The 22,412-nt window shown below is 39.9% G+C and overlaps 1 protein-coding gene across 6 annotated transcripts in view; it reads right to left on the bottom strand.

Annotated features, from left to right (window-relative positions):
* The window catches only part of KRCC1 (lysine rich coiled-coil 1), a 49,709-nt gene that overhangs the window by 22,694 nt on the left and 4,603 nt on the right, over positions 1-22,412 (bottom strand). For all 6 annotated transcript variants that reach the window (XR_006290253.1, XR_006290250.1, XR_006290252.1 and 3 more), the window contains exon 2: positions 609-715. Coding sequence is in view for 1 of the 6 variants with exons in the window: in XM_037898305.2 (XP_037754233.1) it covers positions 609-715 (107 nt within the window). In the remaining 5 variants the exon portion in view is untranslated. The remainder of the gene's footprint in view (positions 1-608; positions 716-22,412) is intronic.

Genomic DNA, 22,412 nt, shown 5'->3' on the forward strand with positions numbered 1-22,412 from the left:
AAACTGGAAGAAATACTAGTGCCTGGGAACCTCTGTACAGACAAAGAATCCCATGTAAAGGCAAAGTACACTTTATAACAAAAAAGTATTCACCCAAGATATTTATTAGTTCCAAGACTAAAAGCCTTCAGCATGATTTATAGTTCACTGTGTCCTATGTGATCTACTTAGAACAGGGGTTCTCAAACTGGGGGTTGGGACCCTTTGGGGGTCGTGACGTTATTACATGGGGGGTTGTGAGCTGTCAGCCTCCACCCCAAACCCCGCTTTGCCTCCAGCATTTATAATGGTGTTAAATATATGAAAAAGTGTTTTTAATTTATAAGGGGGGGGGGGGTCACACTCAGAGGCTTACTATGTGAAGGGGGTCACCAGTACAAAAGTTTGAGAACCACTGACTTCGAACATGTGTACAACCCTTCAGCTGCGGTAATTGTAACTGATCCTGGTAGTCATAGTATGCAACTCTGGTCACCATCCAACCATGATGAGGAGTCTTGGATAAGTCACTACAAAAAGCCATAAGTGACCCATATGCAATGCAATTGTCATTGGAAAAAAACAGGTAGCATTATGTAGGAGGATACTGACGTACCCTTATGGCTTACCTCGTAATGTGAAATTCTTTGCGACTCAAACTGCAGCACAGCCCCGCACACTTTACAGAAGGTGTCCGTGAAAAGATCTTTTCTCGTCGCCTCGTCCAACGTACCACCTAAAATCAAAGGTTAAAGAGAGGAACAGTTAGTAGCTAGGACAAGAAAGATTTTCATTTCTTTACTTAAGAGACATACCAGCCGCTGTTGATGTTCACATATTTACATCCAATGCAATATGATGAAACAAAGGTCCATTCACTGAATTGTGATATATTAAAGCAAGAAATCACATAGAGCCTGGTTATGTTTTCAAAGGACTATTGCAAAGCTACCTAAACCATCTCACCCACAAAACTGCTGCTCTAGTGGATCATCAAGGTATTAGTTATAGAAAACCATAAGTGTACCTGGCCCTTATAAAAATAAATAGACAGCAAAGATTCTGCCCCAAGGACTTAGAGTCCAGTTCAGATGGATTGGAAACTGTTTGAAAGGAATGGGATGGGAACAGGCCCTTAAATAGGACTGAAGTAGTACACAGGTCCTGTGCTAGCCCTCTGCACAGGAGTGAATTTCACCGTGAGCGTGGGAAAGCTTGGCAAAAGAAGTGCGTTTTAAAGGACAGATTTGAAGGAAGATGAGAAAGTTGCTAGATACAACTAAGAGGAAGGCGCTGAGGTCTTGTCAAAAAAAGTTGCACTCGTTTACCTTAAATTGGTTTTTAAACGGATTTAGTTAAACTGGGGCAAACCCCTACGTGAAGGCTTTTTTCAGTTTAAGAGTGATTTGCTCTGGTTTAGTTTAACTCTGCTCCTGGTTGATTTAGGATGGCCTACACTTGAAAGTAAACTTGGATCAAGGTATGGTATGAATTTAAAGCACAGTAGCTGGTCCATGTGTGGACACTCTTGTCCCAGAATAAGAGCATTTTATTCCCATTTAGCTTAATCCAAGGTTGACTGTGCTTTAAATTCACACTTTCGCTTAATCCGAATTAATTTTCAAGTGTAGATAAATTCTTAAACTAACCCCAAAAAAGCCACTCTTAAAATAAAGGAAGAGCGTCCACATAGGGGTGTGCATTGGTTTAACTAAATGGGCTTACATTCACACCTCAGTTTAAACCCAGGCAACTTTCTTGTGTCAACAAGCCCTTAAAGGGCAGCATGGAAGTGGACATAACAAGTGTAGTTAGGAGAGACGTTTGGGAAGAGGAGAGGAGGAAACGAGAGGAAACACAGCCAGGCACTGAACTGGCAAGGCCTTGAAGATCCCGGTGAAGAGACTGAAGCAAAGAAGAAGAGCAAGTTTTAATGTCTCCACTAAGGGGGGCTCTTATAAAGGTTGGAGGAGGAAATGGCCCTTGGCGATTGGAGTCACCAGTGGAACTGCAGCTCCCATTCAGGAACAGGAAAGGAACATCCAGGGGAGCATGAGAAAGGAATGTGCCAGGTAATATGTCCAGGAACGCAGGGGATGAAAAGGACCATGTGGGTAGCCAGATGGCCTGTATGACCACAAATTATAGGGCAGGTGTCAGGTCTATGAGATGCTCTCTGTTAAGTGGTGGTCCACACTATGAAAAAGTCTGGGGACCCCCCTGGCTACCAATGTTTTATTGCTCTGAATCAGAGGTGGGCAAATTACGGCCAATGGGCCACATCCGTCCCGCGGGACCATCCTGCTCAGCCCGAGCTCCCGGCAGGGGAGGCTTGCCCCCAGCCCCTCTCCCGCTGTTCCCCTTCCCCCGCAGCCACGCTGCCGCATGGGCAGTGCAGCTTGCACCCACCCACCTCCCAGGCTTTCCAATAAGCCTGTCCTGCCGCTCTGAGTGGCAAGGTAAGCGGAGGGGGTGGGGGTTGGATAAGGGGAAGGAGGTCCTGGGGGGCAGTCAGGAGACAGGGAGCAGGGTGGGTTGGATAGGCAGTGGGGTCTGGGGGGGGGGTGCAGTTAGGGATGGGGGCCCCAGGAGGGGGTGGTCAGGGGACAAGGAGCAGGAGGGGTTGGATGGGTCAGGAGTTCTGAGGGGGGCAGTCAGGGGGCGGGAAGTGGGAGGGGGCCAGGCTGTTTGGGGAGGCACAGACTTCCCTACCCAGCCCTCCATACCGTTTCGCAACCCCAATGTGGCCCTCAGGCCAAAAAGTTTGCCCACCCCTGCTCTGAATGATATTCCCTCTGCTAACACTAACACAGTCATTAGCTTATCTGTGAAGTCAAAATACCCCTGTTATAAAGGAGTGTTTTTAGACATACTCAAACACTTCTACCAATCAAGCATGCATTTAATACAAGCAGTACAACCTAGGAATGAACTGACACAGTTGCAATCATCTCACTGAAAAGGGACACCATTTGTGGCTCCTACAGAATGGAAGCCTGAGCGCATGGGACTATAAAACCACTTTGTATGTTGCTTTCATATCAGTTCAACAATCCAAAGAAAAGCTTCTACGACAAAGTCTTGATGCACTTGCACAACGTGGGGATTTGCAGACGCACAAATCTTTATTATTGTATCTATGCATATGTACAGCCCTGACTTGCACACAACTACTGGTTGATCTATAACTGCAATTCATAAGCAGAGACATTTAAAAATATGGTCCTTAGAGTCTTCTGTGTTGGGTTCCCACATTGATTGTGTGACAAATGTTGTTTTTCAGCAAGATGTCCACCGCTAGTCACTGGCTCAGAAATATTATTTCCAAATGCAAACTTTATTTTCAAACACTTTTCATGAGTTACATTGGCCAGATGCTTAATTCTAATCATGCTTTTCATTTCTCTAGCACTATCCATCCAATAACTGTAAAACAATCGGAGATTCATGATGTATTTAGTCTCATCCCTGTCAAATGGAGAGAGTAAAATGACTTGCTCCGAGCCACACAAGAAGTCCAACTCAGAGCTGGGAAGAGAGCCAAGATTTCATGATTCTCAGCTCTGTGCTTTAGTACAAGCCTACCTAAGTCTCCAAAAGTTACGAACTTTCTACAAAACTGGATCAGTTTGCTTAAAGGAAGGCCCCTTATCCTGCATAATTAGCAAGAGCACTGAACAGTAAGGGGATGTCTAAACTGGGGAAATATATATGAAGGAGATCTCTTTTTTTAAAAAAACTGAATTGGAATGTAAGTGAATACATGTGATAATATTACCATGGGCAATGGCTGCCTTATTTACCATTGGAAAATGTTTGCAATATTTCTTGTTTTGAACAGGGAAACTCGGACAATCTTTCCTGTACCACTCAAGAACATTAATTGTAAATATGGTCTCCTGACCGTAGATCCACATTGCACAGCTTTCTTAGCAGAGGAAAAAGTATGTGCGGTGAGACATTTCTATAGCACACCTAAGAATCCTGACATGGAATGCGAAAGCGAAAACAAGTTATAGCGTTAGCAGCAGGGAATTGGATCTGGTGGTTTCAAGGAACTGAGTTGAAACAACTAACTGGATGCCATAAAGTTATGTTTTACCATTGTATGCCTACAGAAAACAGACACCCATTTGATATTTGGTTTTACAAGGAATAGCAGGTCTCCTGAACTTCCAGTCCAACAAGAAGTTGCACTATTAATAGGCAGTCACTTCTTAAAGATATGTGTTTAGATTCTCAAGTCAGTGCAAGGGATTGGGACACAAATCTTCCACAATTTTTAGTGGAAAATTTGTCTAAATCCCCCAGGCTGCTTTGAAAATCTTAACCATAGTACTCAAACTATGCATCACCTGAACCGAACGGATGCTGGTTTACAGTGGGCATTTTTTATTTCTTGTCAATGCAATTCGGGGTGGGGTCTGTGTAAAAGTAGAATTTTGTTACCATAGCTTCTCTTATTCTAGAGTCTCATTTTTTCCTATCACTTCAAAGCATACCGACTACATAATAAGGTCTGACTGTGAGCCATCATTAGTATAGTAAGAACACCTAAAAAAGACTAGCCAAAATTTTCAAAAAATGGATGCTGAAGTTCCCACATCCACATTCGAGAATAAATGGCCTCTTTTTCCAAGAGCGCTGAGTGCCCAGCAGCTTCAATTGACTTCAGTGGGATAAAAAAGTCAAAATATAAATGTAGGACTTCTGCTTGAGTTCTAAACTTCAATCCAGAGTTTATGAGCAATTCAATGGTCTTTTAAAAGTCTGTATCAGTACATCAAACTCAATGTATCTGTTAGATTTTTATGGTATGCCTACAGTCATGGTATCTAAGTGCTGCACAAAATTAATGGACATTATTACATGACACTAACATGGATTTTTTCTCTCCATTCCTCTGGGAGCATAAGATGACAGCCACCCTTATCATAAAGAATGGAGATCAGTGAGGTATGATTTTTTTATGTGCAAAAGACTATTGTAGTCATGTTTCAAGAAACTAGAGTTTGAACTATTGGTATTTTTCCGTTTATAATTTCTATGGCTCTGCTTATTCCTAGATTGCCCTTTCCAGCTAAACACAGAAGTGAGCGTATGATTTTTAAGCTTCTCAGTCCTAAAAATAATCACACGGAAGCCAGGTTTACACCTAAACTTTAGGTTGACCTAGCTACATCATTCAGGGGTGTGAAAAATTCATACCCGTGTAATGTAGTTAAGTCAGCCTAAGCCATGGTGTAGACATAGCTAGGCTGACAGAAAAATTCTTCCATCAGCTTAGCTACTTTCTCTCACAAGGGTGGATTATCTACAGCGAAGGAAAGACTATAGCTGTGTTGCTGTAGCATAGACATAACCTAAGGGTCACCTGAGAAAAGTAACTGCATATCAGGTACACTGTATGCTTTCCACTTCTTGTGCTGGCAAACAGCTAACACCTGCTGGCTGGCTACTCTGGGTCAAGCAACTTTAATTTTACATTATAAGCACTCTGGGGAACAGCAGATGAACATTTCCCTCTGGTGATTGCCAAGAACTGTTGCACTATAAATGGCATTCTTAAACACATGTAATTTTTATTTATCAGAGAATGAATGGAATGCTGCAAATCAAAGGCAGCATTTAGACAGGTCCATTTGCAGCCCTTATCTCACAGATAACAAAAATTAAAGGTGGAGGAGTGCTATTAATTGATCTAGTTCATTCCCCTTTAAGAGCGGGTTGGGAGGGGTCAATACAATTTACTGATGCTTCTTGCTAGTCACCCTACCACTCAGCTGTATGCACACAACAAGCAATGTGTTGTTAATTTCACTTTGCTATTAAAATGCTGCAAAGAGAAACTGACTAATCCTACTCAGTTTTTCTTTGTAGCAGTGTCAAACTGTGTCAAACTTCCAAAAGGACACAGGCTAGGTCTAGTCAGCTTCCCCTCTTCATTAAACTCAGATATTGTTTCAAGAAAAAAATGACTAGGACACAGGAATTGCCATACCAGATCAGAATAGTGGTCGATCTATTCTGGTACCCTGTTTCTGACAGTGGCCAAACCAGATACCTCAGAGGAAGGTGCAAGAAACACTGTAATAGCCAATTACGAAATAATCTACAATAGAAGATTTTTTTCTAGCTCTCAGTCACTTGTTTATCCCTGAAGCCTGAGGGTTTGTGTGTTTCAGGACAAAAAAAATCCCATAAACTAATGAAGATTAGGAAGCTTTCTATACGGGTAGGTTATACCACAACTGCTCATTGCAGAGTTTCTTGCATCTTCCTCTAACGCAGCTAGTACCGGCCATTGTCAGAAATAAATATTGGATTAGAGAAACCACTGGTCTGATCTGGTATTGTAATTCCTATGTTTTCTGTTAGACCATTTATAATCCTTTTCTGAATCCTGCTATGCTCTTGTCCTCAATGACATCTCGTGGTAATGACTTCCTCTGGTTAACTGCCTTGCATTAAAAAAGAAAAAATCTTACCAGTTTTAAATGTTGCCTTTCATTTTCAATGAGTGTCCCCCTGTTCTTTTATTATGCAAAAGGATAAATAGTAGGACATGATACACCTAGACAATACCATTTTTTATTTTCTATACCTCTATCATGTCACATCTCAGATCCCTCCTTTCTTAGTAGTTCCTATCTTTCCAATCTCTCCGTAGAAGCTTCCATACTTTTGATCAATTTTGTCTTTGCTCTCCAGACATCTCCTCCCTCTCCTATTTTAGCTCTATCTTTTCTCTAATAGGGTAATCAGAATCCAGGTGAGAATACATTGAGGAAGTGGCATAATGTTCTCTGCATTATTTTCTATTCTGTTATTTGCACATCTTAACATTTGTAGTATTGCCAACCCCAAGAGTCCAAAAAAGAGTTGAGCTCAAAGAGACTGATGTAAATATCATTAAATTGTTTTTAAAAAAATAATAAATTCAGGATTGTTGTTTTTTGGAGCCTTTAGGGTTCACATTCTTCACACCATGACGGCTAGAAACTCCCCCCCCCAGTGGAAGTTGAGATTTTCAACTAATAACATGACAAGGAACCAAGGCTTTTGGAGAGACACTTAATATTATGAGTCTTCTGATACAATCATAAGAACTGGCAACATTTGTTTACTCTTTACTCTTTTGACTGCTGCTGCACAGTGAGCAGAGATTTATACTGAGTTGCCCACAGTGACAAACAGGTCTTGTTTTTGACTAGTCATAGTTAATTTAGAACCCAGCCATGTACATAGGTAGTTCAAATGATGCTTTCCCATGCGCATGACCTTGCATTTGTCAAATTCCCATGATCAGCATTTTGCATTCTGTTACAAAAAGAAACTGAATAGCACTAGTCATCATCCCTCTAGAAGCTTCTGATATGTGAAGCATGGCAAAAAGGCAGGAATTTAAAAACAAGAGGAAAGGGGGGATATATAGCATGCAAAGTTGCAAGTAATATTTTTAATGGGATTTTTTTAAATATTATCTATATGGTAAATCTGGGTGAGTAGGTTTGCAAATCAGGCTAGCAAATTGTCATGCTCATGTTGCCAGAGAGCTGAATAGTTTGATTGTTTAGTAGAATTAGGCCAACAATTTTTTTTTTTTTAACCTAGTTGCCTAAAGTTTGGCTCCTAAATAAGCTTTGTCTGGAGAGGAAAGGTTAAGTTTAGGTCCAACTTAGCTGGTATGAGCTTGCTAAGTCTGACAAACTCAACTGCCTACCTGCCTGCCCCTCCCCCCCCCCCCTTTTTATACACACTGTACATACACAGAAACACTTTTAGCTTAGTAACCTGACCTGCTGAAATTGAGTTGAAGGCATTAACATGTGTCTGCATTAGGAAATGTGATAGCTAAGCCCAACATAACCGTACCCACTTTTCCTAACCCAGGCAAGGCCTTAAGTGGCCTGATTTTCAAAGGTACTGAGCACCTGCAGCTCCTACTGAAGCCAGTCAGAGCTGTAGATGCTCATCACGTCTGGAAAAACACTGAGCCGTTTCCTGGTGCTTGACTTCAGGAACTTAAATCTGAAAGTTTTGGCTTTAGGCATCTGAAATATATCTTACCTTTGTGTCAACACAGATTTTAAAGCAAAATATTTACCCAGTAATACACCCCATTATCCAGTGTATAACATGATCACGCAGTAGAAACATACAGACCAAAATTCAGGCATGGATGCAGCTCCTATTGAAATCTAATCCAGCCAGTACATCATGAAGGCTCTTCAGGGTGACCTATGCAATCTGAGTCCAGTTCTTAGTGGGCAAGTGTGCACATCACAAAGCCAATGCACTGTCATTCGTTTTGGCATTCCCAGCAGAAATGGCAAGAACTGGAGAATGAATTTACCCTCATCTCCTTTCAGCAATCCCTCAAGAAGGCTACTGACGCACTGTGGCAGCAGAGTGGGGAACCATGCCTTGCCACTGCCTATGATGAACCTGAGAGTACACAGAGGACTTCTATCTCAAAGACAGCACCTTTTATGACAACTAAATATACTTTAAAAAACCCAAACTGCCCACCTTTGAATCCAACAGCACCGTTAAGGAGAAACATTACAGAGATACTGAATTCAAAGTGGCAGCCTTGCATGATTGCCATTTTGAACTCAGTATTTTGTCCATGACCAAAAAAACTTTGTGAAGCATTCCAGGGCATGGGCTCAGATCGCTGTGAACTAACATTTTGTCATTTAAAGAAGATTCACCCTCACAAAATAGACAAATCATTTTTCCTACAAAGCGATTGGTGCTCATTTATTGGACATTTATATTGATAATGAGAACATCCAGACTTACATTAGATAGGATGAAAACAAAGTGTGGGAGTGATATAAATCCTCCTGCTTTCGCGCACAAGTCAATCAGTATGTGACTGGGGTTACAAAGAAACTTCCCTCTGGATAGGTTATTCCATAATGGTCCACTATAAAGTTTCTTACTCATTTCTCTGAAGCACTCGCCATTGTTAGAAGCGGGACACTGGGCTAGCTGGACAGCTGGCCTGATCTGGCAAAGCACTTCCTATCTGCTCCGACTTGTCATGTGACCTTGGATAGGTCATTTAAGTTTCTGCCTCGGTTTCACCCTCTGTAAAATGGAGACTGTAATGTTTACTCATCTATCCCTCGAACAGGGGTTGTGAGACTCAGTGTTTTGTAAAGTCCACTGAGATGCTCACAAAGGAAGTGCTATAGAAGTGGAAATATTAATGATCAGAAATATTGGGAGTAAGGAACAAAATAAAGAAGGGTAAGTTTCTCCCAATCATCATCTTCCTAACCCAGGGTGATATCCTGACCCTGCTGAAATCAGTGGGAGTTTTGCCATTGACTTCAATGGAGCTAGAATTTCACTCCATGTGTTTATATGTGATATTTAATGAGTAGATTTGGAGATTCTCATGGTCATTAACCAATTTATCCTCAGTACCCTTGGGAAATACAGACCATTGATTTTGTTCTGATCTTAGTGATATTGTGCAGTAGTCTGAGGAGACAAAGCAATAATTCTTGCCTGTGATTTCAGGGCTTACTATATTTGGTCACTACAGAACTCAGCCTATCTCCAATAATGTCCCTTCACAAATGAATCAGAAGTATATCTGTATAACTTCACTGTAACTCCTGAATATGTAGCTGAACAAATATTTCCTGACACTGCAGTTACAGCTGGTAAGATCAGTCACCATTGCCACTAGAAGTCACAGGATCTGGAGTGTCAGGTTAGAATGACAGTATTTAGGGGCTTCAGAAAAGATGTTTAGATGAGCCTCTTTGGCTAATGCCTGAGAAAAAGTTTTGACTGCCTCAATGTATGTGCTCACACAAAGGCAGAGTTAACAATCCAGTGTGTGATTTGTATTACAGCAATCCTAGTGACACCAACCAGGATTACAGCCTCTTTGTGCAGGGTACTGTACAAACATAAGAAATAGTCCTTTCTCCTGTTTAAAACACACCTCACGGGTGTACAACACAGTGGAAGGGGCATGAAGACAAAGGTGACCGTTACAGAACACAAGATTGCATAGGGTAACTGTGGGTCTACATTCCCATCGGCAGCGAGATTCAGAGTCTGGGTCAACGGACTTGGGCTTGTGCTACAGGGCTAAAAATAGCATTGTAGACATTTGGGCTTGTACTGGAGCCCAGGCTCTGCGACCACCCACTTTGCTGGGTTTCAGAGCCCAGAGAAGTAGGGGGAAGGAAGCCTTCCCTGCTCTTAGCCATGCCATACCCGTTCTGTTGATATAGAACACTTCAGTTGGGCAGTAATTACAGAATCCACCTGTTTTGCTGGAAGCGGTGGCTGGTGGGAGAAATGAGGGAATAACTGAGAGTTTTGATTCTCTTGCTTTACGCAAATAGATTTAAATAGATTGCCCAAACCTACCTAGTGACTGCTTTTGCTGTTATGCATTTGAATTCATCATCAGGAGATCTAAAGCACTAGATGGGTGCTTACTGGTATTATTTTATATATCAAAATGAATATAGCTGTGTCAAAAGAATTGAAATTCACATGCAGGAAGAAAAAATATCCAAGTATTGGTTCAATTATGCAAAGACTAATTGTTGGATATTTGTGCATTTCAGTAGAACAGCTGAAACTAATCAAATGTTATAAATTCAAACCCCAAGTCCTCCAAATAAGTTATTACAGAGGGCTGGGGCCCTAAAGCAGAGAGAAGAGATGAATCTAGAGATGGATTCAGAAGAGGCAGAGCAGTGAGAAAGCTGTTCCAGAAGGTGGAAATAGCAGGGGAAAAGCACCCAACCCACCCACCCCCCAAGAGTAGGGACAGCGAACTCAAGCAATCCAGGAGCACAGGATCGAGCCAGCTTGTTACAATTCATTATTACTGGAAGTCTGCTCTGTATTTCCCTGTTATTGTTGAATAATCCACAGACCAGATACATTAATAAAGCCCTTTAAAAATGGGCCCAGCAGAGAAACAGAACCATAGGAGAAGGGAAGGAACAGAACAGCTGTCCTCCAACAGTGACCACTTGGCAATGGGCCACAGAGAACTGGCTAACTGCACATTGCTAACCTTCCTCCATAGTTTCCAGGTGCTACATCACATTAAAGGCAACTAAGTTACATATAATATTTTTGTAACACTACTTATGCATATAATTAATTGCTGTACTTGCCACAGTGATGATGTGCAACTGTAAATGGGAGAGGATGTGGTTTAGGTGACAGGAAATGGGAGCGTTCATGTTCCTAAAGCCTATTAAGATGTGACTGTGCTCCACGCTATGAAAAAGTATCAGAACTCCTGAATGAGGACAATTTAATCACATCTTGAACCTCAGCACTACCTGATTGATCACTGCCTTTGGCATCATGCCCTGCATGCCATTTATGTACAGCAACGTTCCTGAGTACACACATTGCTGTGCTTCTAATGTACATATAACTATAGACATTGCCTATTCACCAGAAATATTTACTGCCTTTTTACACCCTTATTATTGAAGTTTACCACGCATCCGTGTGAATCAGGTCTCAATTCAGGTCACTGTATTTGGCCACACCACCTTTCCCTCTTATGGCCAGTTATGGGAAAAGACTTGCACCGATAGTGTAATAATGGTAGATATGAACATCTTAATGCTAAGCACAAGAAAGTGCTCTTAAAAGGCTGACATGCCACAGTGGTGCTGTGATGATTCCAGAGAAACACAGTGCTGCCATGGCTCAATTAATATATAGTCCCAGGCTCAGAATTTTGGCATGCAAGACAGTTATTTATTACTCTGAAAAATGCAACTCTGTATTAATAAGGAGAACCCATTGGGCCAAACCCTGCTGTGCTTTCTAAGGCAAAGCTTGCAGTGAAGCGAGTTTAACTGGACCTTACTGGGGCCAGCTGTAAAGTATGCTGCTTTTAAGTATATATTCTATGGGCAGTTTACATTTTGAAAACTTTTAAGCACTTGTGATACATACCAAAGAGGCAGCTCAGGAAAGCAGAGTCCTCTATTGATCAGCAGAAGATACACAGACACTATAATTTCCCTATACAGTCCTGTCATTCTACGTTAGAGGGTCCACCATTAGGCACGTGAGCTGTGAGTCACTACTAGGTCTCTTTAGTGCGTGACTTCTCTCTGCTGAGAATGCTAACAAACAGTGCCTGTTACAATGTAAACTCCTGATTCTGAGACCAGAGTAATTGTGGACCATAAACAACTCATTTCACACAGGCTTCTGAACAGTCCTCAACTGAAGAGATTTTTGTCCATTCTGACCATGTTTTGAACTATGATCTGGAGGTGAAATGCTCCAGATTTCATTACCAATCACACCATCCAAATTACTACAGTGACTACTAACTGTATTAATAATGGATTACTGAATGTGTGTATAAACATCAGTATATGTTAGTGGATAGTGTTTAAATAGAAATTTTAGTGTGTTAATGCGGTTCTGCACATTAGTGACAACAGGATAAAAGCAAGACGTTTCACATCTGAGTGTGATATACAATACATATGCAAAAGAGGACACAACAGGGTAAATTAAACCAGAACTCAGTTGTATTTAAAAAGGAGAAACAATTGTCTTGTGGTTAAACCACAGGACTTTCATCAGGACAACTTGGTTCTAGTTTAAGCTCCACAATATGCTTGTTACCTTGGAAAAAGAAAAGGAGGACTTGTGGCACCTTAGAGACTAACAAATTTATCTGAGCATCCGATGAAGTGAGCTGTAGCTCACAAAAGCTTATGCTCAAATAAATTTGTTAGTCTCTAAGGTGCCACAAGTCCTCCTTTTCTTTTTGCGGATACAGACTAACACAGCTGCTACTCTGAAACTTGTTACCTTGGGTGAGTCACCTTTTCTGGGCAAAGCTTTTCAAATGCAACTAATTTTATCTAAATTCATACTATATTTAGGTGCCTCACTTTAAGCTTAAAAATGTGTTTCCTCATCTGTACTATGAGGAAAATAGTTACCTACCTCATGAGGGTGAGATCAGACTAATTCATATTAATTTGAAAGATTTCTTTGAGATCTTCAACCAGATGAATGCTAAGAGAAAATAATTATCCTAGTTTTCGGAGTGAATGTAACTCAAATTCCTCGCATTATTCTTCTCAGTCCAAATCTTAACATTCTCACTGATTAAATGCTTTTATTGTCTTAAAAACCAATGAGTAAGTGTTTTGAAGATCAGAAGCGTTCTGTAATCTCTTCCAAATTCAAATATACATACCAGTTGTTGCACACTGGCACTGCTTGACTACTCAAGAATCTCAATACATAAGTGAAAGAACTGAAAGCTCCATTTCGTCCAGCCTAAGAACTCATGAGATGAAACTCAGCTGGTTTAGAGACCTACACATAAAGATGCCTATTTGACTTCCCTGATGGTTGTGAGAAGATGGACACTTCTCTGCTAGGAAATGGACTTAAACCAAACTTTTCAGAAAGATCAGAGAGCATCCACATGAGCCCTTAGATATTTTATACTTTTAAAAAACAGCTTTTTTTTTTTTAAATTACAGATGGATTTTTTAAAAATGTGCTGGATGTGCTATTGGCAATGAAGTGTCTCATGTACAAATGATGACCACACTGGCAGATTTATTGGCATGAAATACAGCAGACTGTAGCCATCCTCATCTTTAATATGGGCTGTGGCCTGTGGAGACTACAAGTTCCATCATGCAATACACTAGTTTGACACAAGCAAAGGCCACTTGGATCAACAAGGAGTATCATAGAATATCTGGGCTGGAAGGGATCTCAGGAGGTCATCTAGTCCAACCCCCTGCTCAAAGCAGGACCAATCCCCAACTAAATCACCCCAGCCAGGGCTTTGTCAATCATTTTTGTTGCCCTCTGCTGGACACTTTCCAATTTTTCCACATCCTTCTTGTAGTGTGGGGCCCAAAATTGGACACAGTAGTCCAGATGAGGCCTCACCAATGTTGAGCAGAGGGGGAACAAGCACGTCCCTCGATCTGCTGTCAATGCCCCTACTTATACAGCCCAAAATGCCGTTAGCCTTCTTGGCAACAAGGGCACACTGTTGACTCATATCCAGCTTCTTGTCCACTGTAACCTCTCGGTCCTTTTCTGCAGGACTGCTGCCTACCCATTTGATCCCTAGTGTGTAGCAGTGCATGGGATTCTTCTGTTCTAAGTGCAGGACTCTGCACTTGTCCTTGTTGAACCTCATCAGTATCCTATGCTGGAACTTTTAAACTCAGTGGGCCACATCTCTAAAACAGGGAAATATGTCCAGCACTGGTCATATACTTAGCAAGGACATTTGCTTATTTAGTACATCCCTTAGAATCAATTAAAATAGTCTGAGTTTTCGCTAGCAAAGAGATATTCCCAGGACAGAAGGTACAAAGTCAATATAGTTTTTACTTGATGCACAGTTAGGGATAATTGATAATGAATGGCAGCTGAGGTAACATTAAGCAAATTTACAAGGCTGGAGTTTGCAAAGGAAAGAAGTGAGCAATGTGGAAAAAATAAAAACACACACTCTTCTTCTTAATACCACTTCCCAGAACTGTAATCTTAAAAGAATATCAAGATACATTCTCTTTGTATCTATTGAACAAAACACCACCCCCTAATTCAGTGCTCTTTTGCTCTCTGGTGCAGAACCTGTCTGTATTACCTTCGATTCTACTGTTTCCCTTTATTTGCATTTATGGTCTTACCTTCTGAGCCCAACTCAGAGAGAGAAGTCTAATAATCTGAACCCAGGACTGGGACACAAAGTATTCACATTATAAACTTGCTCTGAGCCAAATCTTATGCTTTGATAATCATTACAGAGCTGCTGAAAATTTATTAACTTAATTACTAAAGCATTTTGGAAGCTTTTTGAAGATTCCTTTTACAGCAAAAACAGGCTTCCTAAACACTTTATCTATGCTTACATCAGTGATTGTTCTCTGATCCTTATAAAGGTGACTGCACATCCATATCCCAGATGAGCTTGGATTTAAAAAATATGACTATATGAAAGCTCTACTATATTTATTGCTATCTTATCCTTATGCTTTTCCATATTAAAGACCCAGCATAAATGTAATTAATTTATATGCCAAAATTCTAAGCATCGTTCTTTATTAAAAGACATTCACTATGAAAGTCTTTAAATAACCATTCATCTCCTAATGTTTATTTTATCTTTATAGAAAGCCCATTCCACAGCAAGCAATGATCTATTATTCACCACTTGAATCTATTATCCTTAGTTTGCGGTAGTATAATTATTAACCACAGCTAAGCGTGGTATCACAAACAAATCATCATGTGAGAAACAAATTCAGATGAAAAAGAGAGACCCAATGGTACCTGAACAGATACATACTCATATAAACCAATCATTCTTGGGAGCAGTAGGTCTTGTACATACACCAGCAGCACTGTGCCCAAAGCCATCAATGAGGTACACTAGCTAATGGCAGACGGTCAGCCAGCAGAGCAAACAACACTTTTTGGGGGAACCTCCATAAGAAGTGTCTTCATTTTTCAAAATGATCAGTTAAAAAAAGAAGACATTTTCTATCTGATTGTAATACCAAGTACAAATATCACCGGTACCTCTTTATAAGGCCATAATCGCCACATTTTTATCATTTAAATTTGTTTTTACTTTTCCACTGTCTGAAAATAGCATTCTTAAGTTTTAAAATAAACGTCTTTGTCCAACTAAGCAAATATCCTGTTATGACTGCTTGAAATAACCATTTAATTTACTTCCTTGTTCTATTTTTATTCATGTTCTTAAACTGCACCCAGTAGATTCAACATGAGCAGTGCAGGAGTCCTGTATGTTAACTGCTCAACAGCCAAAACTGGCAATACAAAGCAGCTTTGGTGCAGAACCTAGTGAATTACAACAATTTAAAGGCAGCTTAAGCCACTTGACTGTAGCCCTTTGAGAGCATTTAGAAACACTGCAGAAGACTCTAAAGGTTAATATGAAGTGGATTAAAAACTAATCTGACAACCATTAGTGATGAGACGTCGTGGAATCATAATGGAGAACATCAATTAGTACCAGAATGGAGACACTCAATGAGGGTGGGAATGCAACATCCAAAAGAAGAGGAATTCACACTAATGTACTCATAGACTCAGCATTTATATACTGCTTTTCATCTACAGAACTCCCAATGCTTTTTGATTTAGCTTTATCACCACCCCTATCATACAGGGAGGGTAAGAGGTGAGGAGATGTTAAGGCCCACATTTTCATGAGCAGAGTAATTTAGGTGCCTCCATTTTCCATTGTCCAAATTTAGACATTTTACAAAACAATGGAAGCTGGAGGTCCTCACCATCTTCTAAAATCAGGACCAGGGAAGCTTAAATTGGACATCTCCACCACTTCCCCCCCAAAAAATCAAATGGACAGTTTTGAAAGTTTGGGCCAGTTGAGTAGTCTATTGCTGCACACTGAGTCTGCAGCAGAATTAAGAGACAAGGATTCAATTCCTGACACTCTGTTCTTAGCTACCCCACTGTAGGAGCATGCTTTGTTGCATTTGTTTTAGCCTTGTAACTATTTGTCTGTTCCTCCTTTGGCACAGTGCTTTGATACAGCAATTAAAGCACTATATGAAATATTACTGTACTAATTTATTTTTGCTACATGCTAAAAGTTCTCAGACATTTTCTCTTAACTTTGTCCTTACAAAAATGTAGGGACAGATACTGGAGGTTAAAATTTAGAGAAAACTTTTGGTGATCCCCATGAAAGTTCTGATTGTGTCATTTAATAAGCATCTTCAAGATGATTTTAAAATTTCTCTTTGCACGCAGTCTATTTCCACTCCCTTCAGGCTATGTCTACACTACTGCGGTAAGCTGACCTACGCTACACAACTCCAGCTATGTGAATAACGTAGCGGGAGTCGTCTTACCTTAGGTCGAGTTACCACAGGGTCTACACCATGGGGGAGTCGAAGGGAGAAAAATCTCCCATCGACTTACCTTACTCTTCTCGTCAAGGGTAGAATACAGGGGTCAATTTGGCAGATCTTTACTAGATCCGCTAAATCAACCGCCAGTGGATCGATCTGAGCATTGATCCCCGCGGTAGCGCAGACCTGCCCTCAGTCTTCAACCTCTAAGAAGTGTAAGATTAAGGGTGGTAGGAGAGTATGTTGTTAAAACATTAGAAAAGTAACATTGTAGACATGCTATAGTTTTGTCCAGATGCTTTTTGATCAGAGGGTCAAGGAAAAGGCCCACCTTGATTATCACTACAAAAGGTTTTTTTTCTGTCCTGTTGGCAATAGCTCACCTTACCTGATCCCTCTCGTTACAGTGTGTATGCTAACACCCATTGTTTCCTGTTCTCTGTGTATATAAAATCCCCCTACTGTATTTTCTACTGCATGCATCCGATGAAGTGAGCTGTAGCTCACGAAAGCTTACGCTCAAATAAATTTGTTAGTCTCTAAGGTGCCACAAGTACTCCTTTTCTTTTTAAGGAAAAGGAAGTGTGCTCAACTTCACTATTTCTAACAGCTCTTCTTCCCTGATGCTCAAGGAAAACTTGCAAGAGTACAGAAATCTAGAAGAGTGCAAAGAAAAATCCTGGGCCAAATATAGCCCTTGGGCAGGAGGGGGCAATGGGGTTTCAGTTTGAAGGCACCAATAAAACACGATACCGTCAAATTCTGCCCTCAAATACCACAGAGACAGGTACAGCATTAAAAGTCAGGAACACAACATTAACATATATACACATTGACTTCAACAAATATATAGAGCAGATGTTGACCCCAAAAGTGATTTTCTTATTTCACAAGCATTTTTAAAGGATTTTCTGTTTGCAGCCTCATAGTAACTGCAAGAATGAAAGGCAGAGGTGCTATTGTAGAAAATACTGGAAAAACAAACTCTTTGGCAAGCAGTCTCTTTCTTGCTAATTGTTTTTGGGGAGGCAGAAGGGAAAGCAATCACAGCCATACATAAAAACACATTCACTAGAAGTGCTAGAAAAATCAAATGATGTTTTCTTAACACCTTTCATTCCAAACTACAGGCATACAACACTACAGAAATACCGCCACCGCCGGGATGCAATGGAGCAGCCAAACATACACACAAGCCACAGCACAGCTGGTTAAAAGGGAACTCTTAAAGGCACATCAAGACAAATGCCCTATTCATGTGAAAAATGCCAAAGGTTTATTTTATTTATTTGTAAACCATGGAGAGCAGAGAGGACCTCAATTTTTAAGGTCTCATTCTGGTGACCAATTTGAAAGATGGCTGCAAGCTCAAGTGTGGAGTCAAAGAGAAAACTGTGTACCTCACAGACAAGACAAATCAGAACTAGACAGATGTGGGCTTCAGCAGCTGGCTGATGAAAGGATGTGCCCCCATGAAGAAAAATCTGAAACTGTTAATATATTTCAATTTTCTTAAACAATGTAGTCAGTGGAAGTTTGTCACAACCCAAGAGATTATAAAAAAGTGGAATGTTACAACTGTACTTTGTTGCTTGGAAAAGCATAGTATAAAACTGAAATGGCTATACCTGAAATTTCAGTAAGTTGCCTTCATTTTCGAAGCTATGAGATAATTTGGGTGAGAGTTTCAACAGACCTCAGCACTGGCCTGTCTGCTTCCACTGAAGTCAATGGTAAAGATTCAGTTGACTTCAATAGGAGCAGACTTAGGCCAATGCAGAGTGCTTCTGAAAAATCCCATTCTATATTTTCAAAGTGAACCACAGAGAAATCTTTTGTGGTTGTTGTGTCGATAGGATGCTGCACAAAATTAGGCCCAATCCTGCAAACACTTTTGCATGTGCTTAACTTGACTCCCACGCATAGTTTCGTTGACTTTAGTGGGACTACATGTACAAGTTAAGTATAAGCATTTGCAGGTTAAGGGCCTAAAATCCGCTATATACTGATAAAACAAGAGTTCAGTGGGGATTGTTAGAATTGGTGCTGGCCAAGCTAGATCATAACATTGTTTGGTCTTGACTGCACAAACGCTGTTATAACTCGTGGCTGAAGGTGGGCCTAAGACCTGTTCACTTAATATACAGAGCAGTGAAAAGGTATTATACTTGACTTAACATATAAAGGACAGGCTTTTGGCAAGACTTGTCCTAGACAGGGTGTGCATCAATAAGCCTCTTCTCCTCCATACCCCCCTTTGAAATGTTTGTAAGTGATGCACAACTTAGACACAAAAAGTTCAATATTGGATTTTAAAGAAAATTAAGATGAAAGCCCACCAAATGAAGTAGTCTACTCTTACCCACAAAGTTATTCTGATTGACTCTGCAGTTTCCATTTCTCTTCCTCTATTTTCCTTAGTCTCATCATTTCAATCCATGTTCTTTTGTTTCCATTTCTCTGGCTCTTGTGCACACTGTTCCAAGTCACAGTGAACTCTGCTCATTATATTCTATCAAACCAATGACATCTTGATCAGTGCATTACAGCTGAAGCAAATTGAAATGAACAAGTTTTTTTTTTTTTTTTTTAAAGTTGGCACAGCAATGAAATTTCTAGGTCTTGTCAGCATCAAGCCACTTCCACTGTAACACACCGCTCAGGATCGCAGGAATCACACAGTCTCTTGGACATCTGCCTAGCAAGTAGTTATGCAGTTTCTGGTAAATGGGACACATAGCATGGTTCGTCCCAGCAAAAATTAACTTCTTAAAGGAACAATAAACTCTAAATGTTATATCCTAGCATTGCACATGAGGCTGCCCAAAACAGGTTTAAAGAATCAACAGCACAAATCAGCGTTTAAAAAATTGCAGGATAATAGACCATGTCACTTCTCTTGCTGAAAGTGTCACTTTATTTTCTTTGGATGGCAGAACCATTTTGCTTTGTGGTTCTCATATCCTAAGAAGGTATGACAATACTAGAAAAAACAAACATGGAGTATCTCTTGTTCAGATCAAACACTTAACAAAGATGAAAGTTAATGTGCATGTTGTTAGATAGTTTTCTGCTCTTCTGGCATGTAAGAATTCCTGTAAGATGATTGATACTGTATTCACTAGCATTATACTCAGTGCTCCTTGAAGACTGGCTTGTAAAACACTGTGTAATAGCTCTCATTTTATGCCCATTACATGTTTTGGTGGAAGGAGGGGAGATGTATTGTTCAGAGCAAAGACATTAATATACTGACGTAAGTCACACATTCTCTCTCTGTACAGGGGTCATGGTTGTGATCCCAGAAAAGGTAAGCTGTTTAGAGTTCATTATGTTTTGTTTAATTAGCAACTAACAGTATGGTCTGGAACCTTAAAATGCCATGAAAGACCTCAGGCTTAGGCTGTGCAAGGACAGATGCCAGAATAGGTCCCCAAAGCTAACAACTGCTGTTAATTTAAAAATAAATAAATAAAATAAAATACATATGAAGAACCCTTTTCCTATACAAATAAATTGTGTCATCATAAGTGACATTCATACATACAGTTGTACACATTTACTTTGACGTAGCTATTAATTAGGGCTGTCGATTAATCACAGTTAACTCATGCAATTAACTCAAAAAATTGTGATTAAAAAAATTAATCACGATTAATCTCAGTTTTAATTGCACTGATAAGCAATAGAATACCAATTGAAATTTATTAAATATTTTGGATTTTTCTACATTTTCATATATAATGTATTGTGTAATTGAAATCAAAGTGTATATTATTTTTTATTCTAAATATTTGCACTGTGAAAACAAATTAGTATTTTTCAATTCACCTCATACAAGTACTGTAGTGCAATCTCTTTGTCGTGAAAGTGCAATTTAGAAATGTAGATTTTTGTTACATAACTGCACTCAAAAAAACCAATACAGTGTAAAACTTCAGAGCCTACAAGTCCACTCAGTCCTACTTCTTGTTCAGCCAATTGCTAAGAAACAAGTTTGTTTACATTTACAGGCGATAATGCTGCCCTCTTCTTATTTACAACGTCACTAGAAAGTGAGAACAGGCATTTGCATGGCACTTTTGTAGCCGGCATTGCAAGGTATTTATGTACCAGATATGCTAAACATTTGTATGCCCCCTCATGCTTCAGCCACCATTCCAGAGGACATGCTTCCATGTTGATGATGATTGTTAAAAAAATAATGAGTTTATTAAATTTGTGATTGAACTCCTTGGGGGAGAATTGTATGTGCTCTGCTCTGTTTTACTTGCATTCTGTCATATATTTTATGTTATAGCAGTCTTGGCACATGTTGTTCATTTTAAGAACAATTTCACTGCAGATCTGACAAAACACAAAGAAGGTACCAATGTGAGATTTCTAAAGATAGCTACAGCTTTCGACCCAAGATTTAAGAATCCTAAGTGTCTTCCAAAATCTGAGAGGGACAAGGTGTGGAGCATGCTTTCAGAAGTCTTAAAAGAGCAACACTCTGATGCGGAAACTACAGAACCCAAACCACCAAAAAAGAAAATCAACCTTCTGCTGGTGGCATCTGACTCAGATAATTAAAATGAACATGCGCTGGTCCACCTTGCTTTCGATTGTTATTGAGCAGATCCCGTCATCAGCATGGACACATGTCCCCTGGAATGGTGGTTGAAGCATGAAGGGACATATGACTCTTTTAGTGCATGTGGCATGTAAATCTCTTGCGATGCCGGCTACAACAGTGCCATGCGAACGCCTGTTCTCACTTTCAGGGGACATTGTAAACAAGAAGCAAGCAGCATTATCTCCTGCAAAAGTAGACAAACTTGTTTGTCTCAGTGATTGGCTGAAGAAGTAGGACAGAGTGGACTTGCAGGCTCTAAAATTTTACACTGTTTTATTTTCGAATGCAGTTTTTTTGTATATAATTCTATATTTGTAAGTTCAACTTCCATGATAAAGAGATTGCACTACAGTACTTGCATTAGGTGAATTGAAATACACTATTTCTTTTGTTTTTTTACAGTGCAAATATTTGTAATCAAAACTATAAAGTGAGCACTGTATACAAAATACTTTGTATTGTGTTAATTAAAATATATTTGAACATGTAGAAAACATCCAAAAATATTTAAATAAATAGTATTCTATTATTGTTTAACTGTATGATTTTTTTCAATCGCTTCACAGCTCTACTATTAACATTCTCCCTTCAGGCTAGTTCATGTCCAAACACATAACTAGCAGCCCCTACTATATATGCTGACAAGAACAGATAGAACTAGATTCATGACGTACATAACTTATTGTTAACAGCTAACAGAGATATTTTAATGGTGTGAGAATGTATTGTTTGCAAAATTAACATCTTAAAGGGACATTAGTGAATTGAGGGCCCTTAAACACTCTACTCCCTAGCTCATATGAATGAGTCCTCTTTCACCAGAGAAGTAACCGATAGCAATTTAAAAATACTTCTTATAGTAGCTGGTGCAGAAGGCTATTGCAAATGAG

This window comes from Chelonia mydas, chromosome 4 (genome assembly GCF_015237465.2).
Source record: "Chelonia mydas isolate rCheMyd1 chromosome 4, rCheMyd1.pri.v2, whole genome shotgun sequence".
Lineage (NCBI taxonomy): Eukaryota > Metazoa > Chordata > Testudines > Cheloniidae > Chelonia > Chelonia mydas.